At 40.1% G+C, this 23,715-nt stretch overlaps 1 protein-coding gene across 2 annotated transcripts in view; it reads left to right on the forward strand.

The window, feature by feature from the left end:
- The window catches only part of prkar1b (protein kinase, cAMP-dependent, regulatory, type I, beta), a 65,104-nt gene continuing 41,389 nt past the window's right edge, over positions 1–23,715 (forward strand). The window contains exons 1-4 of one of the 2 annotated variants that reach the window (XM_031741306.2): positions 1–247; positions 1,945–2,132; positions 14,951–15,121; positions 18,287–18,378. In XM_031741306.2, coding sequence (XP_031597166.1) covers positions 1,959–2,132; positions 14,951–15,121; positions 18,287–18,378 — 437 coding nt within the window. In that variant the 5' untranslated portion in view covers positions 1–247; positions 1,945–1,958. Of the gene's footprint in view, positions 248–1,944; positions 2,133–12,275; positions 12,590–14,950; positions 15,122–18,286; positions 18,379–23,715 lie in introns of those variants that run through there. The other variant, XM_039611623.1, reaches the window with a different exon arrangement.

Here is a 23,715-nt window from a genome sequence, read left to right on the forward strand (position 1 = left end):
GTGGTTATTTCCTCTAAGGGTGTTTAATCTGTAAATGCGCTGCCGCGTGCTCGCTGGCCTCGAGAGAGCGCCGATGCGGTCGAGGAGATGACAGATTGACGTCATCGAGACTGACGCAGAGCGAGAGAGGTAGCGGTGAGGCAGAGGCAGAGGCAGCAACAGCAGCATCCCAGCTAACGAACGGCACCTCATCAATCTCTTACCAACCAGCGAGGTGTTTTTTCCTCCACATTCTCCACAAATAACGGTAGGGACACGAGCGCGAGCAAGGACTGAACCGTGCCTACGAAATAGCGGTGGGGTGGTTTTAGACCGGGCTCGTGATGCTTTATGCTGTCGCCGTAATTCCCCCTTCGTTGTGGTTTGGTTGTCATTGTAAGGTTAGCAACTCTGGCTGTGTTAGCTGTGTATTGAATGCAGACGAGCAGGTGTTCGGTTTCATCACAAGCGCCACAGTTTACACAGTTAAAATTGTTCCGTGTGAACATCGCTGATGGTGTATTTGTTGTGAATGAAGCTGCAGCCTGATGTCATCCTCAAAGTCATGCTCGAGTCTGGTTTATTATGCAGAAATAACGATACGGTTAACGTGATTTCCCTTTGAGGAAGTGATTCAGGGTAGTGAACTGTTAGCTAGCTACACCTGCCCAGCTTCCTGTCTTGCTTTGAGACGTATTGCACAATTATCTGCATAGGCTACTAGTATTTGTTAGTAGTCATATGCTGTTATATAATTCCCATTGCCTCCACCTGCTGAAGTATTTAGTTTCACAAATAAAGGCACTACTTTCCAGTATTTCAATGTTCAGTCATGTTTATCCGCCACGAAAAATAGGCCGTGTTCCAGTGGACCTCCACTGATAATAAGTTAAGTTCTGTTAGATGTGTTGTTTTTTTTTTTTGTCGGTTTCAATTACATTAATTTCAATTGAACTTTATTTATATAGCACCAAATCACAACAACAGTTGCCTCAAAACACTTTATATTGTAAAGTAAAGACCCTGCAATAATAGAGAGGAAACCCCGACAGTCATATGACCCCCCCATGATCAAACATTGGGCGACAGTGGGAAGGAAAAACTCCCTTTTAACAGGGAGAAACTTCTAGCAGAACTGGACTCAGTCCAGTTGTGGGCGAGGAGAAGAAGTCAGGAAAAAACACACTGTGGAAGAGAGCCGGAACTTAATAATAATGGTTACATACAAAGTTGTGTATAAACACATAGTGGTGAGTGAAGAAGAAATGCTTAGTGGATCATTGCCCCCAGCCCCCAGCAACCTAGGCCTATTCCAGCAAACTGCTCTGTAGGAGTGATATAGTACCATGAGGTCTTTAAGATAAAACACGGTCTGATTAATCAAGATCTTCTAACAAACAGACACAAGTAAGAGGTACACTTCTTTTCAACCATCTAGAAGCAGATGATAATATCCTCTAACTTTAGAATCTGTAACTTTATATTCTCAACACAAATATATATTTTTAGGACAAACACTTGAAAATTGTTAGTGGCAGTAATAACAAGATCAGATTGTCTATTTTGGGCAATCTTCTAAATTAAAACATTCCACCTAGTTCTACAACTTATAGATTTGCTTTTTTATTTATACTTATATTTTGTTTAGTAAAGGGAATAAACTGGCAACACCCTCTGTTGTCACAAAACATCATACCTTGCTCGCAGTGTTGCCTTTGTGCGCAAGAAGCATAAAAAAACACTGGTGAAATTTTAAGTCACCTGCTTCCCACGATCTATTCCCCCTCCAAATCTCTCCCCTGTGCCCGTCATATCTCATTATACACTCCTCATTTTGCCCCTCCTTCTATTTTTCTGCTCTCCTCAGCCCTCTTCTCCCCCTGCTACATTGTTCTCCCTGCTATCCTATTTTGGCTTCCCTGCCCTCCTCTCATGGTCCACCCTGTTTCTCTCCCACTGCCACAGAGATAAAAGATAAGATGGCCACCTCCTCCTCCACTCTGGAAGAAGACGAGAGTTTGAAGGGCTGTGAAATTTTCGTGCAGAAGCACAACATCCAGCAGATCCTCAAAGAGTGCATTGTGAACCTCTGCATCGCTAAGCCCGAGCGTCCTATGAAGTTCCTGCGGGAGCATTTTGAAAAGCTGGAGAAGGTTGGTGATGATAAAGTTTTGAGAGTCTCTGTTTCTAATGTGTGGACACTGATTTTTTTTGTATGGGGTGAGTTTGTGTTAATTGTAATTATATTAAGTGACATGCTCAGTGTTTTGCACAGTTTTCCTGCAGTGTTTCTCTATTTGCAGATAATAATGATAATAACGTGGCTGGTTTGAATGAAGTAGTCTTAAGCTGAATCACATAAGGTGGAATTCTTTTTGAAATCAACATCTTCTGTAACTTGCTGGTATTTTATGTGTTTGTGAGGAAAAAACACCTTCTTTTTTGGTCTCTTAATTTGTTACATTACATCTGCTCACCCAAGGTTTGTACTACTGTATGAAGACGTCAGTACCATCCCAGTTAGTTACAGCATTAAAAACAGACGGTGCCCAAATTATTATCTTGGAGTTTTCATTTTCCATCTCATAATAGGAGAATCCATTAGGGAATGCAAGAGGAGCACCCAGTGTCCCGCTTGCGGACTCAGACAGCAGACTTTTTGTATTTGCCCATCTCACTCTCTCAGTCTGTGTGTCTGTCTCTGAGAGGGGAGACAAAAGAGATGGCACATCCATTAAAAGATTAGAGGACAGTTGGCTGTTTTGAATACAGAGAAATGAAAGATCAGAGCTAGAAAACAGGTTAAAACAGGGGGTAATCTTTGTAGCTCAGTCCCTGTAGCTTAAGTGCAACGTGACTGCTCAGTGTGTGTGTGTGTGTGTGTGTGTGTATATGCATCTGTCTCTTTTCATTTTTAATGTGTTGGCTTCTGTTGGCACTAGTACAGCAGTGAGATGTTTTTACAAAAAAGTTGCTTCCTTAAGTCCTCCTTTATTTATAAGACGCTTGTTGAGTTAAATTAACTGGAAATTACTTGGAAGCACATAAAAATAAAAACGTTCAAATGTTTCAACCCTCTCTGAAGTGTCATACCTCAAATGCAAATGAAGCGGTCTCCAAACTAGGGAATATTTTGGAGCATTTAGCTTAAATGGATGTACTTTCTTGGTGTTTGGCTTCGATCGTTCGGAGAATCGTGCATTTGGGCAACTCATTCATAAGCAGATCGTAGGATTTGTGTGTTTGAACAATGGGCTTTACTCTTACAAGTGGTTCATTAAGATGTGTTATTTGGCACTGTAGGCTATTAATGGTGGTCTCAGGAGGGCTTTGCTTTAGAAATGCATTTCCAACAAGAGAAGTTATTGTGAAGAGAGATCAGATAGAGCAGTTATTCTCACTATGCTCATGTCCGGGTGAAGGTATCCATCTTTTTTCTGTTGGGGTGTGTGTGTGTGTGTGTGTGTGTGTCTGTGTGTTTTGCACTGTCTTGTAAGAATGACTGGATTTAATCTCTTTTAATACTATAGTTTTAATCTTTAGGACTGAATCAACAACACCGACAAAAAAGGTCAAGGTCAAGCAGGGCTCTTTAGCTTGTATGTCCTGAAATTGTCGGTGTATTTGCGTCTTAAGAACAAAGAGCAGCAAGTTGAGGTCGAGCAGCGTTAGAGTCAAAACGAGAACACTGTTGATATTAGAGCTGCTGCTGGTGTTGATGGGGACTGTAATGCTGCATAGCCAGAGAGGCAGCATGAATACAAATCAATGTGATAGAGCTCAGCAGAAACAAGCTGTTTGTGCGTCACCTTGTGTGTATCCCATTACAATAACAACCTATCATGTTAAGAAAAGACATACTGCACAGAGTGTAAGAAATAGGGATGCATTTGACATGTTTTGTACATGTTTTACATCATTAATAAGTATGTGATCTATTTTTCTTAGAGGGAAAGAAATATGAAAGAGAAAATTTATTGTAATACTTACATAGTGAGCATAGAAAAGAGGATATAATAAATACAAGTTGTAAAAGTGGCTGGATGGAGTAAATGTATACAGTCCTGCGTGCAACATGCACTTTGCAGTACATATCCATCAAAAGTATTTATAATAAGTAAGGGTGGGGGTAAGAAATACATACAGCATAATAATGAAGTTTTTTGAATGAAAATACTACGTTTTCTTAATTAAATTAAAATACTCTGGGGATACTAAGTGCATGAGATGAGCCTTCTTGTTCAAATATCCTGAGATGATGCTAGCTGGGGAACTATCGAATTTTGTAAAATTCATCAAAAACCATCAAACACTGGGCAAACTTAACTTGACAAAGCTACCTTGTAATACCGAGCAAGCTAAGTGCTGAGTTCCAAAAGTGAAAATAGGATAGCAACCTCCTTGCGTTAGCAGAAAAATTGGTGGTTGCCTGGTGATTATATTATACATTCTGTGACTGATTGCAACTTGTGGTAACTAAATGGTTGCTCATTGCTTGAGTGATCACAAAGCGATTGTACAGGTTGCTTGATAGGAGCCAACCTTTCTGCAAACAATCACAGTCTGACTTGTGTTGGCTGCTATCATCTTCAGAGGGACGGTTCAAGATTTGCAAATTATTATTATCTAATTTATAAATGCAGACTGACTATCAACATGTTGCCATTTTTATCAATGAGTACAACATGACTCAGCAGCCTGCCAGCTGGTTGTAATTTGGTTATATTTCTGTAGAACAGGAAGGCAGCTGAGCACAACTGTAATAGTTAAATGTGAATTTCTGTTAAGTGTGAATTTCTTTCTATGCACACAGCAACATATATGTGGTTTTTGATGTTTTATCACAGATAATTGCTTTATCATCAGAAACAGATTGCATGTAATTACCAACTTGATCGACAAAGTTTAACTTGGAGGGCATTCGCAGTTGAAACAGTATTGTTAGAGCTGTGGGTTACATGTAGCACTTGATCAACTTGCAAGTTGCAACCATCATTATAGTATAAGGGAGTAGAGGAATTTTCCTCCCCACTGCAGACCAAGTGTTTTCTGCAGCAAACATCCGATATTATAATTAAAGCACAATAACCTGACTGTTCAAATGATTGTAAAACAAAAAAACAATATTTAATTTCTCTTTACATGACAGAAGGTTTAATTTTTTGAGGAAAAAGGAAAAGTGCCTCAAAATCAAGAAGATACCAGTGATTTTTACATGATGTATTTTACATAAATGTTTTCTGTCAATGTGAGTTTTAAAGTTTTGAATTTTTTGACTACTCTAGGGTTGTGTTTGTGAGGTTCCTGTGTGGCAATTACAAGTACATGGCCCTGTGATCATTGGTTATCATTGTTCAACTGTGTGCAAGGTCAAAAAAGCATCTTTGTAAGGTAACAAGCATGTATTTTATTGCTCTAGCTGCAGTAGTTGAATTGTTATGTTGTTGAATGTTGGTCTGTGAAATCACTCGGTGTAAACAAGTGGTTCGAACAAACAAAAAAACTGCAGACTTGCAGTCCTCTTTCGCCGACAGTTGCCCAACATGGTTCCAGTCAAGCCATCCAAATCTGTGCTTGCACTGTGAGGTCAGTCATTTGTGGAACTGAAACAGGCCATGTTTTGGTGTCCCAGTTATCTGAGAGGCTTATTGTGTTTCTTTTCTTCTTGCCCACTGTAACTTTGAGGACAGTATTTCATTCAACAAGCCATATCCATTTAATCTGAATTTAGGGCTGTCTTTCTATGTTTGCTAAAAATATTCTTCTTCATGTTTCAAAGCGGACATTTTTCACAGCAGAAGGCCACAAACAGAGGTAGACAATTTTAAAAGCTAAACAAATACAGAAATTGAAATATTTTTCACCACCCGCAGTGTCTGGTCCCTGATCAGGCAGCCTTTTAGAGCCGAATGCTTTTGCTACAGATAATAGAAAAAAAACCTTGCCATGCCATCTTTTGGTATATTTCACCCTCCCTGATTGCGTGTTTCTTTGTCTTCTCTCACCACCAGTTTGTCAGCACTCCTCGCCCACTAGAGGCGGTAACCTAGGCAACAATAGTGGATAGAAGGACTGTAGTCGATCCTGTGTTCAATAAGCTCTTTTATTCTCAAGTTTATCCCCTTTGTCCCCTAATGTGTCCACTTCTTTTTTTCTTTTTGTCTATGTGCCAATTAGATCACTGGGGTATTCATTCTCCTCTTTTTCCAGACCTCGTCAGACCTAACCTCATATCTGCAGAGGATCTGTTTCACACAGCACAGCAATCTTATCTGGAAAATCTTTTCCCTGTTATCTACTCTCCTCTCTTCTTCTTTGGTGTTGTTTTTTTCTATTTTCTTTCTTGCTTTCTTTCTTTGAGAATCACAAAAAATCATTAGTCTGACTTTTGTTTTGATATAATAACACATCTTTTGTTCACAGCTGACATTGTGAATGTGGAAATAACAGCCGTCTCTCTCCCTTTCATCCTGTCTATTTATGTATGGTAATGATGCCTTTGATCTCTACAATAGTAGCTTTGGATGGTGTTCTCATCTGCCCATCTCTATGAGCTCAGCTCAGTGTGTAATTGGAGAGAAATGAGCTTAATTTTTGGCACATAGTACAAAAAGACAAAAGATTATTTCCATGCCACGTTAACTGACGTTTTTTCCCCCCTGTTATTTAATGGAAATAGGTTAGATTTGTTTCTTGTTAACACAGAAAGCTATTATAAGATTACCAGTCTTTTGACATTAGGGCTCCCAAACAGTGATTAAAAATAATTACTTTCTAATACAATGGGCTGATTGTCCTTTGTGAGAACCCCTAGAGAAGTCTATTTTAGATGGTTAAATGAATGCTGGACTAACCTAGAAATCTCATGAGTCTCCCATGTTGCAGGTCTGTCTGAAAGCAGCACTTTATAATAGTGCCAGGAGATAATGTGTTAGTGTGAATTTGTCACTTAGAATGAAACAGGCAGCTGGAAGCACAGATGTTTTATTGAATTTGTTATGTTGCATCTTCACTTGGCTTAATGGTGTTTTTTTGTTTTTTGGCATTTTTGTTTCAACTGCTGTTGCTGGCTTTGTTTAACAAACACCCAGTATGGAACACCTGGATATCTTCACCCTTTCTCCTTTACTTTCCATGAGAACATATTTGATGACTTAGGTTGTGTCTCACTCATCCTTGTGCAGTTCTTCCTGCAGCCATGTAGGAGTCAGTGCTTTGATCTTTACATAACATGCCACCTGTGCTGGCAACTAAATGTTCAGCACAACGCCAGCCGTGACTCCTCGACTCCATCTGTATGTCTGGCATGTAATCACTCATGCCTTAGCACTGTTCTGTTAACTCTTATTTTTCACATCTTATAGCAGTTTCCTTGTTGTGGTTTTCATCATTATTATTGTTATTATATATTTATTTATTGCAGTGACTATTAGTTGTAGAACATTTGTGGAAGCTTTCCATTAATAGCTTGTTTGGCCAAAGGTTGGATATGCCCAGCTGCTGTTATGGAAGACTTAATCTGAGCAATTTGAACATTGATCACATTTATTTCGAAATAGGAAAAATAGTTGACAAACTCCACACTACATACCACCGCTATTTTTTTTTAAACATTTTTTTGAGTGAACTGACTCATAACTTGTCTCAGGTTCTGTCTGATTATGTGTACCTGTTTGTGTTTGTTTTTGTGGTAAATCTTGTTGTCAGAATGCCTCATCATACATTTTTATGAAAAAGTATTTGACCTCCTGGTTCATTATTTTTGGCATATTTTTCAGACTTACGTTTTAGATCATTAAGCAAATTTTAATATTAGACAAAGTTTTTAAATGATAATTTAATTTATTAAGGGATAAAAGCTATCCAAACCTATGAATTCTGCTCTATACCAGAAAATCCTGAAGATGAATGTTGGACATCAGTTCATGCCCTGAAGCTCAAGCACACTCTGCAGGACAATGATCAGAAACACCCCAGCAAGTCCATCTTTTAACAGCTAAGAAAAAACAAAATGAAGTCTCCTAGTCAAGTTTTTGCAGCAGAGCTGTGGCCTTAAAATTCCTCCACAGTGATGTGACACATTCATTACCAGTTATTGTTAAATACAATAACTAGTAATACAAATAAATACAATAATCAGTTATTAGGTTTAGTTGACAATTACTTTTTCACATAGGGCTGGGTAGGTTTGGATAGCTTTTTTTTCCCCTTAATGAAATAAACACTGATTTTAAAATAGTATTTTGTATTCATTCGCATTATCTCTGTCTAATATTAAAATGTGTTTAATAATCTGAAAAATGAAAAGGGTTTTCTACTTTTCTACTGTCTTCTACCATCAAACATCTACCCTTAGGTAACCCTACAGAGGACTCGTTGAAATAACAAGAAATTTAGGTTTAGGAAGGATATATATGCAGGTATATTAAACCACTATATTTATTAATTAATTAAACTTTTTTTAATCTCATTCCAATGAGAGAACAACATCATCCATGTATGATCTAAGAGTGGACACCTTGCTCCGATTTTAAAAGTGTAGTTGCTGCTAACCAGCTAACTTCAGCCCTTCCTTTCTTGAGTTCCCTCCTGGTTAGATCACGATTGTGGTCGTCCTTCCCAGTGAATCTCTCTTCACACGTCTGACAAGCTCTCTCTTGCAGCTTGGACTACATATCGCGATGTTAGTGTTTGTTCAACAGTAGGAGATCTGGTTCATTCAGTTTTAATTAGCCTCCAGGCGTAATTGTTTCTTTGGATCTTAGGGCTTCTAACTTGTAAATGTAAATTAAACACGGCCCTTTTAGGCATTAAATTCTTGTGTATTTGATCTGAGCTGTTTTTGGCTGTGTTAATAAAAGCTTTGAAACAAGCATTAAAACAAAAATCTTTTCTTTTAGAAACAGAAGCTGATTCTAGATTGAGAAGTAATGTGATATTTGTATCTCTTTGCAAAGGGGCTAGTGTTGTAATGATTTTTCATTATGTATCGCTTGCATCATCGTCGTAAAACATGTCAAGTAAAACAAACGTGCCACATCTCCTTCAGTTTGCATTATGGGAGAGTTCCTCACTCTCTGTCATTGGATCAGTCAATCAGTTGCTGTCTCCCCCTCCTATGTAAAATGAGAAGGCTTTCAGTGCTGTTGGCCATTCAGCTGTCACCAGAACCTATCATAACAACTCCACCAGTCCCTTCGAAGGGCTCTGATTGACAATTCGTCAGAAGGGTTTGACTGTTTGTTGAGTCTGCTGAAAAACAATTGGAGGAGAATTATGAGTAGCTTTGGATCATCTACCCTATCATCTGCTTTCCTTTTTGTTTCTTTTACTTTGTCCCTGTCTTCATTATATTCTTTTTAAAATCAGTCTCCATTTGTGTAATCAGTTTGATTGCACTAGAAGTGGGTGGATCAAACTAAGTATTGATAATACCAATACCAACACTGGTATTTGATTGATACCAGATCTATACTAGCGCAAAAGCCCAGTTTCAAAATACATAAAAATCTAAAAGGTGTGGTTTTTTTGTGTTAACTAGTTTTATGGAAAGTAAAAGTAGAGTATTTATATATTTATATTGGTATTGGATCCATACAAAGTTCAACCAGCCTAGAAAGTTCAATCCATTTCAGCATCACAAACAATACAATGTGCCATGTGTGGCAAGAAGTTGTAAAGTTTTCCATCATAGGTGTAATTAGTGGCTCCAGCTTCTGTGTTCATTTGTCACCACTATGTTAAATGGAGGGTACTCTGTCAGATCAGCCTGGCTTTCGTGCACTCACCTGGACTTAAACCTCCTCCTATCTAGCTCACCCTGGTCCCCGACAGGTAAATCGGGCCCCCAGCCCCTCACTTTATGATGGTCCTTTTTTGTCTTCTTTCACCTGCCTTTCACCTTCACTTTTCCTCTGCCATTCTGTGATTTCTGTGAGAGACGTTATTTTCACAAGGTTCACATGCTTATTTCAGTAGTTAGTCAATGTTACATTCAGAAATGTCTCTTGTGAAGCAGACATTTCTTTGCTATCACTAAAAATGACTATCATTACTCAGGATATTGTTTTTTCCCAAAAAAAGTCAATTAAATTCAATCAAAAATAAATGCATCTTAATTTTTTTGTCAATTGACTGGAGTTTTAGCTGCAAAAGATCCAGTTTTTAATTTGGACTTAAGCTGCATTGTCCAGTCTATAATACTAAGTGTAGTATAAGATGATGGTACTAACATACTGGGGCTTTTTTTCATCACTGCAGTGCTGAAAAAAAATGTGGAATGACTCTTTCACTGATGAGTGTCTTTGTCTGCAAATCCAGAAAGAATCAGTAGAAACATTTATAGGAATCATTTCTGTGTATAAGCAGAATGCTGCTAATCTAGCAGTTTTATTTTAGAGTTTAGATTTAGTTTTAGTGCTGAGATCAAAATACCTGTCAGTTCAGGATGATGGGTAGATTTTTAGGGTTAAGATTAGAGAATGTATGTAGACAATGAAGAGTTACTGTTTAGACAGCGAGACAAGTTTGCGTGTATGCTGCAATGATAAATCGAGTAAACATCTTTTCATTGCATTTGCACACCTAATACAGCAGTGAACTTTCTGCCTATTGTACTGTTGTAATGGTGTGAACAGAGTGATGAGTAGACTGCTAGCTCCGCTGGTGGATCAGCTCTGCATGCTTCATTACCTGTGTGTGTGTGTGTGTGTGTGTGTGTGTGTCGGCACTTTGCTGTTTTTGGTTCACTCACATGTTTTCAGTCCCAGCAGTGGCGAGTAAAGCTGTCTGATATCGGACCAAAGGTGGCTAAGGTAATTGCCATGTCTCTTTTTTTCTAACTAACAGTGTTTGTGCAGTTTTTGCAAGAAGCATGATGGGTGGTCTGAAGGATGTGTGATTAATTAGTGGTTAGTCAGAGCTCTTCAAATCAGGGTTAGTCATATTTTTTTCATGTATACTTGGTACAGATTGGTTCAGGGAATAAACAAAGCAGTTTGAACTACTTTAATATGAGTCATCATCTGCAAATTAGTTTGAATTGGAATTGATGATGGCTTTAATAATGATAGGGAGTTTACATGGGACGTGTGTGTGTGTGTGTGTGTGTGTGTGTGTGTGTGTGTGTGTGTGTGTGTGTGTGTGTGCGTGTGTGGGATTGGATTTGTGTCATCTTTTGTCTGTGGCTTCATTCTTTAATCTCTGACCCACAGTCACTAATGGAAAGCCCACTTTATAAAGAGCTTTTGTGTCCTGCTTACGCCTGTGTCCTCTGTCTCCTCTCCTCTCACTGCCCCGTCCTATCTCTCTGGCAAACATCCGCTGATGATGACGCAGGCAGAGCAGAGGAGAAAAGGAGGGAGTGGGAGTCTGATATAGGGCAATAGCACAAAATCTAGAGTAGAAAATGCTATTTATTGGTGAATAAAAGTAACAGATCTGAATGCAGGATATTAAGCATGTATTGGTTTGCTTTTTGAATGACAAATGGATTACTATCCTAGGTCGAAAAGAAGAATAGACTGCAGATGTGTTTTGTTTTGCTGCTGTACATAGCCCTGCATAGAGTACTTTAGCTGCCTAGCCTGCATGTTGCTAGAGAAAGGCTCAACATTTGTCTCTTGCAAATGCTATTAGCTCGCAATGAACTAATGAAACTTGCTGTGTAGGCAGCAAAAGTAGACTTTAAAATTCATATTAAATGTGTTTCTTGCACCCTTTTAATGGAGCACTGGAGCCACAACAATACAAAGACTTGTTGGAGCCAGACACAAAGTCCTCACTTGATTACTGACCCTCTGACCTAAGAGAAAAGCACGTGGGCAAAGATTGAAAAACAAAGCAGTACAACTACAGAACACTTGCACACATAGGGATTGTATGGGATGATTATGCATCCCTGTGGGAATGTTTGGATCCATTCATTGGTGGAAAACTCAAAGACACCATTTGATCAGAGCAGAAGTCCATCTTGAAGAGTGTGACGTTTTCCCTTCTGTGAACTGATTCACCATAGATGTGCGAGCGAGTGAGCGAAAGCGAGAAGGAGGCGTCATAACTGGTGTGTACAAAGGTGTGTGAGCCACCGTTGCTTCCTGCTCAGACTCACCAACTATTCAGGATGCTCGCAGTACCCAGTTGTCATAGTGACGGAGTATAGCAAGAGGAGACCGCTCATTGCGCCACCTGATTGTGAGTGCGAGAGAGAGCAAAAGCGAGCGAGAGAGGGAGAGAGAAAGAGGAAAGCAGAGACAGAGAGTTGCGCAGGACCAGTGAAGAGAGGAGCTTTTTGCTGTGATAAGTGTTTTCATCAATAGACTTGTTTTTTGGCTGCTGTGTCGCGGGGATTGCAGACATTTTGTCATTTGCACGCTATCACTTTGTCTCGCACACTACTTGGATTATCTGCCTACTTGCATGCAGACATACACACACAGCAGTTGCTGTGCTAGAATGGCAAGATGCTGATGCATTGTGGCATGTGTCTCAGGTGTGTATGAGATGGGGATCAGTGTGTGCTGATTCCCATGCACACTTTGACTTGATGCCGAGTGCCTCTGACAGGCTACGGGACTCATAGCCGGCCAGGCCAAGGGCTCTCCATGCCATGGTAAATATCTCTGATTACAAACTTAACTGTAGTTAGCCTCCTGAAGCTAATCTGTGTACCTAATTGAGACTGAAACAAGTAGTGCAATTCCATAAAAGCCTTTTTGCAAGGTAAAGGTGCTTGCCCACCGCCTTGTTTGAGTGAAAGTGTGTGCATTTAGGTGGCTGTTAGTCACAGACAGCAGCAGATTAACAGTATTTGCTAGTTCATGATTCTGTCGAGCATGTTTGTGCGTAAGTGTTTGTTTCGGCTCTGTAGAGGATGCAGTGTGTTACCTGATTGCAGATCTCGCCACCTTGATTAAGCTCAGTTTGGAAGCTCTCCTCCCGGAGACTGCCTGCGCATGTGTCTGCGTGGTTATGTGTGCGTTTATGTGTTTGTGGCTGTATGTGTGCTCTGAATCTGCTCTCTGGTTCTGCTTCTCTTCTTCTCCTCCTGCTGGCTGTGTTCCCGCAGGCAGTGACTCTGCGTAAGCAAGAAGCGCATGTATGCGTGTGCACGCCGGAGTGTTTTGCTTGCTTTTCTAACTCACGTGTCAGCATGAGATTTGCATCATCATACTGTTTTGTGAAAGTGAGCAAAACAATACGAGCAAGAGGGTAATGGAGTCAGGCAGAAAGGGGAGTCGAACTGGGGATGTTAGATGAAAGTACACTATATCAAAGACTGAGTCAAAGTCTGAGCTAATGAATAACCTTGAAAACAACTGTTTAATTGGCTAGTGTTTTCTAAAATTGTATTGTGGATGTGTTGCCGTTCCAGATTTCATGATATTGTGCTGTTGTAATTATTGAAATAGTTTAGGAAGTATGTACAGAGATGTGCTGACTTGGGATTTGACAGGTTTGAGTCTCCGTTTTCAGCTAATATGACAGTTTCTCACCATTACCTATGCTCTCCATCCCTTTCTGTGGCATTTTTTGTCTCTCTGCTGCAAGTTGTCTCTTGTCCTCTCTCCCCTTGTCGGTTTTTGACTACAGTGAATTGTCAGTAAATTTCTGCTCCCTGCATTCACTAACATTCTTACTCCTAGCTTACTTCCAGGTCTTTTTTTCTTCTTATCTGTTTTTAGATTTGCAGCAATCATTTCATCTGTTAAACATCAGATAATAGTCAAAAATGCATATTACAGTGCACTAAAGTGAAAAGTGCAAAACTCTTTTTTCTGAAGTCCTCGAAAAGCAAAAGATTAAATCAAATGTCGCTTTAAATTTTCATTTTTGTTGGGTGATTGAATCAGGTCATGTTTTGCTCAACACAGTTACAAATAGGCTTGGAAGAGAGACCACCGGCGCTCTGAAAAATCTGTTCTTACAGCAGTTCTTTCTGTTTATATCTTGTCTGTCTGGTGTTTCTCTACTGCAGTGTGAGAGTGCCACTTCTTGCCACGTTTGCCTGTCTGGAATCTTGTCTCTCTGAGACATCTTTGTTTATTTCCGACTGCACAGTGGCAATGCACTGAACTAGCAAACAGAAGAAAGCCCCAAGTATATATATAAAAAAAAAACGTGTCATAGATATTGTTACTGCACCAAAACATGGGTGGTGATGAATAATACTGCTGTCAGCTCAGTTCTTACTGTGCTACTAAGTGCATTAATGCACGAAAATCCACAGATTCACACCAGCCATTGTCAGTGTCTGTGCAGGAACGAACAAAGCAGTGGATTTTTGCTACCTTTGCAACAAACTGTTTTCCCATTTCCCTCGTCTCGAAGCAGTCTCACATACTAACAAGCGTTCAGTGGTTTGATTGTGTACTTATGCTAACGTGTTAGTCAAGTTTGCAATCAATAATTCATCACCTGCAGAGTGTTCAGCAGTTAAAAGAACAGCCAGCCGGAGGCATCCCGTGTCCCCCTTTGATGTCTCTATTCCTTGTTGTTCATTATCTGAAAGGAGGACAGTACCTGGTTGAGCCTTCTTCGTGCTGCATGGTCAGTTCTGCCAATATTAATATTTGATCCCTTTCATCATACCATGGCAACCAGATGTCCATCCAGGAGTAGGACATTGATGTTTATTCTCTTACAGTGTCTGACCTAAAATTCCACATGATGCTTTGTTAAAATGGTGGTTTGTCAGCTCTCTCTCATGTGATTGTTTTGAAAAGAATAACAAATGCTTTAAGATAATCTTGTTTGTGTTGCTTGAAGTTACTGTAGTCTTGTGCCAATAGTAATAGTATTTGCTGTGTTCCTATGCACATTTTTTTTAACACATTAAAGAATTTGTCTTGGGTACTCCCTTTGAAAAACCAGCATTAAAATAAATAAATAAATAAATTAAATAGCCTTGTCCATTTATCTCCCTCTCTTTTTGCTTGCAGCTCAAAAAATCTTGTCTCTTTGCTTTTTGCAGGAAGAATGCAAGCAGATCATGGCACGCCAGAAATCTAACAGCCAGTCAGACTCACATGACGATGAAGTTTCTCCCCCACCACCCAACCCTGTTGTCAAGGCCCGCCGCCGCAGGGGCGGTGTCAGTGCCGAGGTTTACACCGAGGAGGACGCTGTCAGCTATGTGCGCAAGGTCAGCCTTATGACGGATACATACATTAACATCTGATTGCAGAGACAAACATCTAGCGCATAAAGAAGCTGTGTGCACTTTTATACAAAGTCATTAACAGGTTTGCACACAGTTGGCAGCAGTTGTGTAGGTTTGTATGTAGAATACAACCAGTTTACTTAAATCTGTTTAGTTTTTCTATGTTTTCTAAGCAGAATCAAAACATCACATTAAACTATGATGCTATGATAGAGTAAAAACAAAAGAACAATGAATACCGTTCAGTCAGATGTTGCAGGAATCAAGAATTAAGGTTAGGTGGGGTTTATTATTATTTTTTAATAGACACTAGTGTAATCAATAACATTGAAGTTGTTTATTTTCATTCATTTAACACCCACCAAGAAATAGAGCATTTCACCAGTGTGAAAGAGGCTAAACGGTGCAATTTTACAAACATTAGTGAAGAGACTTGGAGTTAATTTATTTGCAGCAAACTACTCAGTGTGTGAGTCATCTACATCAGTACAGATGCTGAGTACCCAGACTTAATAGCACCTTAAGTATATTAACATTCATACGGAAATCTGGGTTAGTGTAGCAGGTGGATTTCTGGGACATTTTTATTTTTCAATTTTTTGTGAATGCTAATAACTCTAAAAGTCAAAATCTTCTTCAGATGATGGCTGATGGTTTTGGGATCACATTTCACCACTACTGAATTTTTCTCTCCCCACATGGAATGTTCATCTCCGTGCAATCAAAACTTGCTCATGCACGACTGGTTAATATAACTGAGAGTGGAAGCGGGAACCAGAAAGCTTCCAATTTCAAAGGTCTTGTTTGCATATGAATATGCACATCTTTGTACAGAGATTATCCAGAAAATAGACTTGATTCATACTTAGATTTACTTTGTATCACTGGTTAACACAGTGTGGTTAACAGGTAAAGAGGAAGAGAAAGTTCAGTAGTTGTTTTCTCTTTGTGGACAACAAGAGTTCAAGTTATCAGTCCTCTTACAAACTGCCGTGTATCCATTCCATAATTTATTGAAGCTGGAAGAAAGGATGCTCTTGTGCCAGAAACTGTAACTCACCATTACACACAGAGACACACACACACACACACAGAGACACACACACACACACACACACACACACACACACACACACACACACACACACACACACACACACACACACACACACACACACACACACACACACACACACACACACACACACACACACACACACACACACACACACACACACACACACACACACACACACAGAGACACACACACACACACACACACACACACACACACACACAGAGACACACACACACACACTCTTTAAATGGTGTAACATTACCGTGCTTGTTCAGTTGTAATTAACTTGACACGCCAATAATTGCTGGGTAATGACATAACGGCACGAGCCCCCATCACCACACTGTAATCGCATGCCCAATGGAGCATGCAGTGTGTGTGTTTGTGTGTATGTGTGTGTATCAGGTGTGTGCAAACACCCACACATGGCTCTGAGGTCTCTACCAGACTCTACAGACATGTGGCATGGCAAAAAGCCTGCCTGCATCTCCAGCCTCGTTTTCTTTACACATCCACATCACATCAAATCCACATCAGTAGCATGTACAAAAAAACTAAACAAAAAAAAGAGACTTTGTGCCATTACAACTTAGCCTAACACAACAAATCCACCAGAGAAAAGTGAATTTTTCTGTGTATTTCTTCTTCTGTATTTCTGGTCATTTTTGTGCAGTAAGGTGCCATACACACAACACCAAACACACACAGACTCAAAGCCTGTAACACACGCTTACATATTCCTACATAAATATTTCTATCAGTATTCCAGTGTAAAAAGTAACAGGTGATTTATTAGACAAAGTCAGTTAGTGAACCGTGCTCATCTGATTAAAATTGTTTTTGTGTGATATCATTCTTAACAAATTATAAGGTCTGCCAACTTGGCCTGGAGATTGTGTTATGAGAATTGAATTGCGTGTTTCACCGCTAACATCACAGTGCATGTTGATTTTGTTAAAAAAAAAAAAAAAAAAAAATCAAACGGCTCTGAAGGAGGAAGGTGTTTTTGTGTTTGCAGCTGATAATTGCTTGCAGGTGTAAATGACTGAACACCAGAGATCCATCTTTTTCTATCTGCCTTTACCTAAATTGTTTGCTAGGACTGAATGATAATTTCTTTCCATTACATTCGAAATGTTAAGGCAGTTAAGCTTTTGGATTGCAAATGCATCCAGCCGACTGGTAACAGGCTGTGTGCCGTGACACTGGATGATCTTCTGGGTGACGGAGCTGGAGATGGATCGGAGGCTGACCTAAAATCGGTGTCCACTTCCAACTGCATTTTCCAGACTTGACCAGCCTGTTTCTCTTTCTGCCCACAAAGTAGCCAGTTCTAGTTCTAAAATTTGGGTACTTTTTAGTTTGTGTGTGATGTGGTTCTGTGCGTATTTGTGTGCATATTGTGAACAGCACAGTGCGGCTGTCTTCATGTGGAGACATCTGTTGCATTAACTTAATTACAGCTTACCCCCTCCTCTCTCCCACGACAAGAGGGACACACACAGACACACACACACACACACACACACACACACACACACACACACACACACACACACACACACACACACACACACACACACATCACTCCCTCATATTTATATAAGAAAAATTGTCTTTTTGCCTTACTTTTTGCCATTTATGCTCTACAGTTAAATGAGCATTAGGACATCCTAGAAGAGAGCTATAAAGACTGACTTCTCTCCCCAGCTGCTTTGTTGTGGCTCCAGACTTTACCATTCCATTTTTTTGCAAACACACACACCACAGAGCCTGGGACATGAAAATGCATGTTTTATGAATGAGTTCAGGGCTTTGGTGAATTTTTAAGGCCCGTGTGACATTTTGAGTGCAATCCTTGAACAGATGGGCTTCCCCAAAAATACACAGATGCACGTGTGGGATATTCCTTTCAGAGTTTGCCAGCACTCTGGTCTTTAATTACTTAATTTACTGAGCTTTTGAAGTGGGTTCTGCTTTTTGTTTGTGCTGGTTTGTTTCATGTGTCCACCTGCATGGTGTTGTTATAGCACACATTAATGTGCTGCCTCTTTCTTTTGCCTTCACAGGTGATTCCAAAAGACTACAAGACCATGACTGCCTTGGCCAAGGCCATCTCCAAGAATGTCCTCTTCGCTCACCTGGATGACAATGAGAGAAGGTACAAAATCTTTCCATTTGCCCAGCATGTGATTCCAGCGACCCAGATGTGTGCTTGAGGTCTGAATGTTTGTTTTTAGCCTGATAAAATCATAAAGAGGCCATTGTTTCAGTCGGGTCTTATGCCCTTGTGGCCACTATGTGCCAGTGTTGTCTGCATCTCATCACCTAAACAGCGGAACATGGACAGATGTGGAAGAGAAGGGGGTGCTGTTATGGGTGGGTAAGGGGCGACTGGATGTGCCTGTGTAGGCTGTGTTTCATTGTGTTGTCTGTTGCCATGGTAACCAATGTGAGTATCAGTATCATGTTGCTTATTCAGATATGGGTGGAGTTGCACAGACACAGTGCTCAGTAATCAACGATTCTCCATAGTTGTCTTAAAGAAAAAGAAAGATGCCAGTTTTCTTCTGTCTCCCCCCATTTTATTTTTTTACCATCTGCTCCTACTCAGTGTTATTTCACATTCCCCCTCTCTTCAGACACCCTCTCACCATCCTTCCATCTGTCCCATATCTGCAGTTCATGGGCTGGGTTTGGCTCAGACAGGGGACGGGGTGCTGTGGGAAAGGGTTTCAGGTGGCCGGCGGGCAGACTCGCCAGGAGGAATAGTGTTTCATTGGCGGGGAGAATCCATTATGCCCCATGAAGAGGAAACACCGGAGCTTTCCTGTTGGCTAAAGAGAGCACAGGCCAAACCCAAAACACAGTTTTTCCACTCTTTCGTCAGCTGACAATTTACCATGCTGCCTTGGCACAGGCACACAGACCTCTGATTGCACGTCAGTGACTCTGAAGGAGCCTCTAGGCGGGCGCAACATGTGATGGAAGTGGACAGTTTGAAAAACCATGCCCATGGGTGGCTGATGTGGCAGATTAAAGTTACAACAGAAAAGAAATATCTGGCAGCAGACCATACCCATCAGGTTTTAATATACTTAAAGCCTCTTTCCATGCAAAGCAATGTAATGGCATTGTCATCAGCCCATGAAACCATGCATGATGCAGAATTTATTTGACTGGCTGTCATGTTTGCTGTCTCAATATACACAGCAAGCTTAAACCATTAATGCTGTGCACACAGGAATTTGTTGTTGTGGGACTTGTGGGTGAATATGCAGCAGTGTCTCGGCGAGTGAAAACCTTGCTGGATTTGCTAGATTTTGGAAGGACATGGCAGTTAGCTGGTTTTGTCTGCCCCTAACTTTCTATCCTAGTTGCTTTTACACTGTCCATTCCTCAATTCTGCTCTTCCTCACTCTTCACTTACAGCTAATGATGCTGGACCGCCGGCTGGTGGCTTGGTCGCATTGCAGTTGCATTGCGGTTGTTGTGCCTGGAGTGCCGCTGACAGAAATGTGTTGATCTATGCCCAATGTGGTCTTGCAGCATTAATGAAACGCTGCGCAAAGCAAGCAGAAGGCCTGCACACATGACTCGGTCACTTTAGAGTACACTACTACTTCTCATTGGTAAGGTTTGTCATAAAATCGTGCCAAATCTTTGAGCTCATCCTCAATAATCTACCAGACGATTGTATATTCCTTTACAAACAGGCATCAAAGCATAAAATCAAGTTAAACTGAACTTCAGAGTGAAGAATATTTTTTGCGTGTTTGTGCCTTCTGTTGTTGGCATTGATGGAGTGACAGTAAAGTACATCACCCTCGCTTGATGTGCCAGAACTGCCTTGGACTGACGCAGATTAGCAGATGGAGTCCGACTACATCGCCCCCTCTCTGCCTCTCACTCTGTCTTTCTAGCTCTCCTTTCGTTCTGCAAACAGCTGTCCATTTGGTTTATCAGACATTGAGCCATTCATGCACATATGGTCTAATGGGGTAGGAAAATTGGGGAAATATACAAATGCTGAAGTTATGTGTCTGTTGTTGACCTGATGGCGTATTTCTCATCATCACGATGTATCAGGTCGTGTAATATTACAGCGAAGGCTATGCATGTGAAATGTTTTTTTCCTTTCATTTTTTTACAATTATTTTCTTGATCTTAAGTGTTTTTTAATTTTTTTTTTCATTCTGTGCAATAATTTCCTTGAGACCTCCATGAAATTACCATTTTGTTTGAGGTGAGTGTGTGAGCGGCACAGAGCGGAGAGAAAAAAAGAAGTGCTGATAGCTGCGTGTGCGTGTGTGTGTGTGTGTGTGTGTGTGTGTGTCAAGGAAACAACTTGTGTGATTAGTCACTCAGCAGTTATGTAAGCCGAACACCACACAATTTGTTCCCCCATTAGCACTATATTATGCTATCATCCCCTTCAGTAATGAGTAAAACCAAAAACAATGAAGCCCTCTTTGTTTTTCGCTGCTCTCTCCAGTGCTCTCTTTTTTCCTCTCATCGCTTTTTTTGTGGCCAATTTTCCCCTTGTTGTCTTGTCCTCCTTCATCCTGTCTCTCATCCATTATCTGTCTCATATAACTTTGTAGAAATTCAGTGAGACTGTGCTGAGCCCTGTAAGCACGTCACTTTTAATAAGCTTAGTAACAGACACTTGTAGACAGGGCTGTTTTATGCCTTATACTTTTATTCCCTTGTTTCCTTTTAAAATGATTGTCTCTATAGCAGTTAAGTACACATATGGTGCTTTTTTAAAAACAAATGTCTTTTCCATTTCATTTTACAGAGTTTAGCCAGAAACAGTGAAAAATATGTTTTGTGTATGCTGTATGCATTAAAACATTAGACATTTGTGTTTAGTTAATGATCATATATCATGCCACTTTCTGACTTTTCTCAGCTCATATATTACTGAATAGACCAGAAGCTTATGTCTACATATGCACACAGATTAAGATAAAGGTTATCTGATTGTATTAGATTTATAAGCATTATAGCTCACGCGTTTTCATTTTTTTGTTTTTTTTTTCCACCAGTGAAGCTAGTCTATTTGTTTTCTGCTGGGGCTGAGATGGGTTTGTATAATTACAGGAATGAGCCAGGCAGGAGGACAATGATCCAGGAGGGCATCTTGGGACAAGAAAAATATTACTTAAACTGAAACGGAGCCAGGTTGTGGTCGGCACTCTGGTCATATCCTGTTTTGTAAATGTCTGCTTCCTCAGCTTTCATTCCAAGCTTTTTAAAGATGTCAGGGTAATGCGTCTTTGTGTGTCTGCTGTTCAGGGGTATTCACGAAGAATGTCAAGAGAAAAGATATTTGTCTTGTCTCTTTTCAGCTTGTCTGGCAGAAGGACCAATGAGACGTCCGTCCATTATTCAGACAAATTGCTTCTCCTCCTACAGAATTTAATCAAACTTGCACACAGTGATTACCTAATGGGTGTTTAGTTAAAGCTGTGCTCAAGGTTAAGATCAGATTCGTTGTTTTCCAGGCAATAACCTGTGAATTATGACGGATCTCATGAGCCAGATGAGCTACTACGTCGCTGACATTCTGGTTTTAAAATTGCTGAAGTGCAGAGCTCCCTGACCACATGTAAAGGGAGAAAAGGAAAGACTGGAGCATTAAAGGGGAAGAGACATGTTACTGACTCTTTTTGCTCTTACTCCTCTACAATCATGAGATAGCTTTTTTTTGGACTTTGCATGATTCACAGTGCATAATAATCCTTATTTATACTATACAGAGTCTTGATCCTCCTCTGTCTGAAACAACCTGTTATAGCTCCTAAATGCCATACTCCCATTCTTCTGATTGGCTGACACTCTCAAACTGAAGATTTGAACAGTATGTGCACAAGACTGCTGTCTTCATGGAGCTGACCATATTAAAGATATCCCCCTCTTTGACAGCGTAAATAAAATCATCATTATCACCATTTAAAAAATTAGCCAGAAACTAAAGGTTTAGAGGGAAGTTTGAGCTTCTGCCTTAAAGGGAATTAGTTATACATTGTTTGACCTCATTATTTGAAACTTTAGCCATGTTTAATATGATCATCTAACTGTATGTCTAATACAGAAAAGTTTAATACAGTAGATCCACTTTAAACCAAAACAACTGAATTTAGTATTAATACATTATTTTAGATTAAATATGTGTAATTCTTTAAATAAACTACACAGAAAGTTGGAAAAAGGTGCCAGGGTTAGACAAAGACACACACACGTGCATAACTCGGCTCACAAACATCACCATCACTGCAAAAATTGACAGGCTTTACATTATTATGAGAAACATACACTCACACAGACACATGGACATTCACACACACGTGTTACAAGTGCATTCTCCAGCATGCATGTGAGAATGTTTTTCCAGTGTGTCTGCTCCAGCTGGGAGCATGGACTCTTTGATTAACACGCCATTCCATATGTCAGACTTCATGACCTCAAAGTTTTTGAGCTGCACCAGCCATGTGTTTGTGCGGTGCATGCAGTCCATCTTTCCTCAGATGCCTGGAAAAGGAGCCATAACAGGTTTTGTGGCCTCACAGATTTTAACACTCGAAAACATTTCTGTGTTATTAAATAGGGGATTTAAAGAGAGATACACACTTTTCTTGCATTTTCATCATTGAAATTTTATTTTTATGCTCATCTTCTAAGGAGTCTAAGTTCTGTTTAAAAGTCAGGGAACAGTTTTGAAGATACTTCTGCTTGTTTAAATTTTACCTTAATAACAGCATGCACTTGAGCTGCTTGGGCTCACAAAACTGCACAACCTGAAAATGTGTGTTGTCACAGCCTGATTTGAGAGTGTTTCAAAGGGCTTATTGTCATGTCAAGGGTGCTTTGCTTTCGCTTTCCTGAAGTGCCCCATGCGTCTGAGGCCATGTGACTATAGAGGAAAGTCCACGCTGGCAAATCACAGGTCACACGTGCAGTTATCCAACTCCTGAACATCCCAGAAACACTCCTCGATTTGAATTGTTTTGCAGTGTTTCACACTTTCCTTCATGTTTGTCTTCTTACATTTACCCTTTTGTTAATTCCAGAAATCTCAAAACTGGATTCATCAATACACACTGCCTTTTTCCCCTCCTAAGAAGAGGTTTCCACACTGCTGCTAATTCTTGAAAGGTTTATCACCCAAGCGTCAACTTATTTTGTAATTTTAGCTGCAAAATGACAAATCAGTTCTCATCTTTCAAGAACTATTTGAATTTTCTCCCTCGCCCAAAATGATTGAGGGGTAAAGTAATGTGAAGCACACATGGTAAAATGTAGGCGCAGCTGATTTTTCTGTCTGTGTTCACACAGCAGCGCCATGTGAATGCTTTGTGCTACCATGAAACACTTAAAATCACCATGAAGCTCGCCTTCTCTTCTTACTGAAACTGTTTGATTTTTGTCTCTGGTACAAACGGTAAAGGAGTTACAGTTATTTGAAGAGCACTTGTAAAATAAGCCTGCTGCT

This window comes from Oreochromis aureus, linkage group 4 (genome assembly GCF_013358895.1).
Source record: "Oreochromis aureus strain Israel breed Guangdong linkage group 4, ZZ_aureus, whole genome shotgun sequence".
Classification (NCBI taxonomy): Eukaryota; Metazoa; Chordata; class Actinopteri; order Cichliformes; family Cichlidae; genus Oreochromis; species Oreochromis aureus.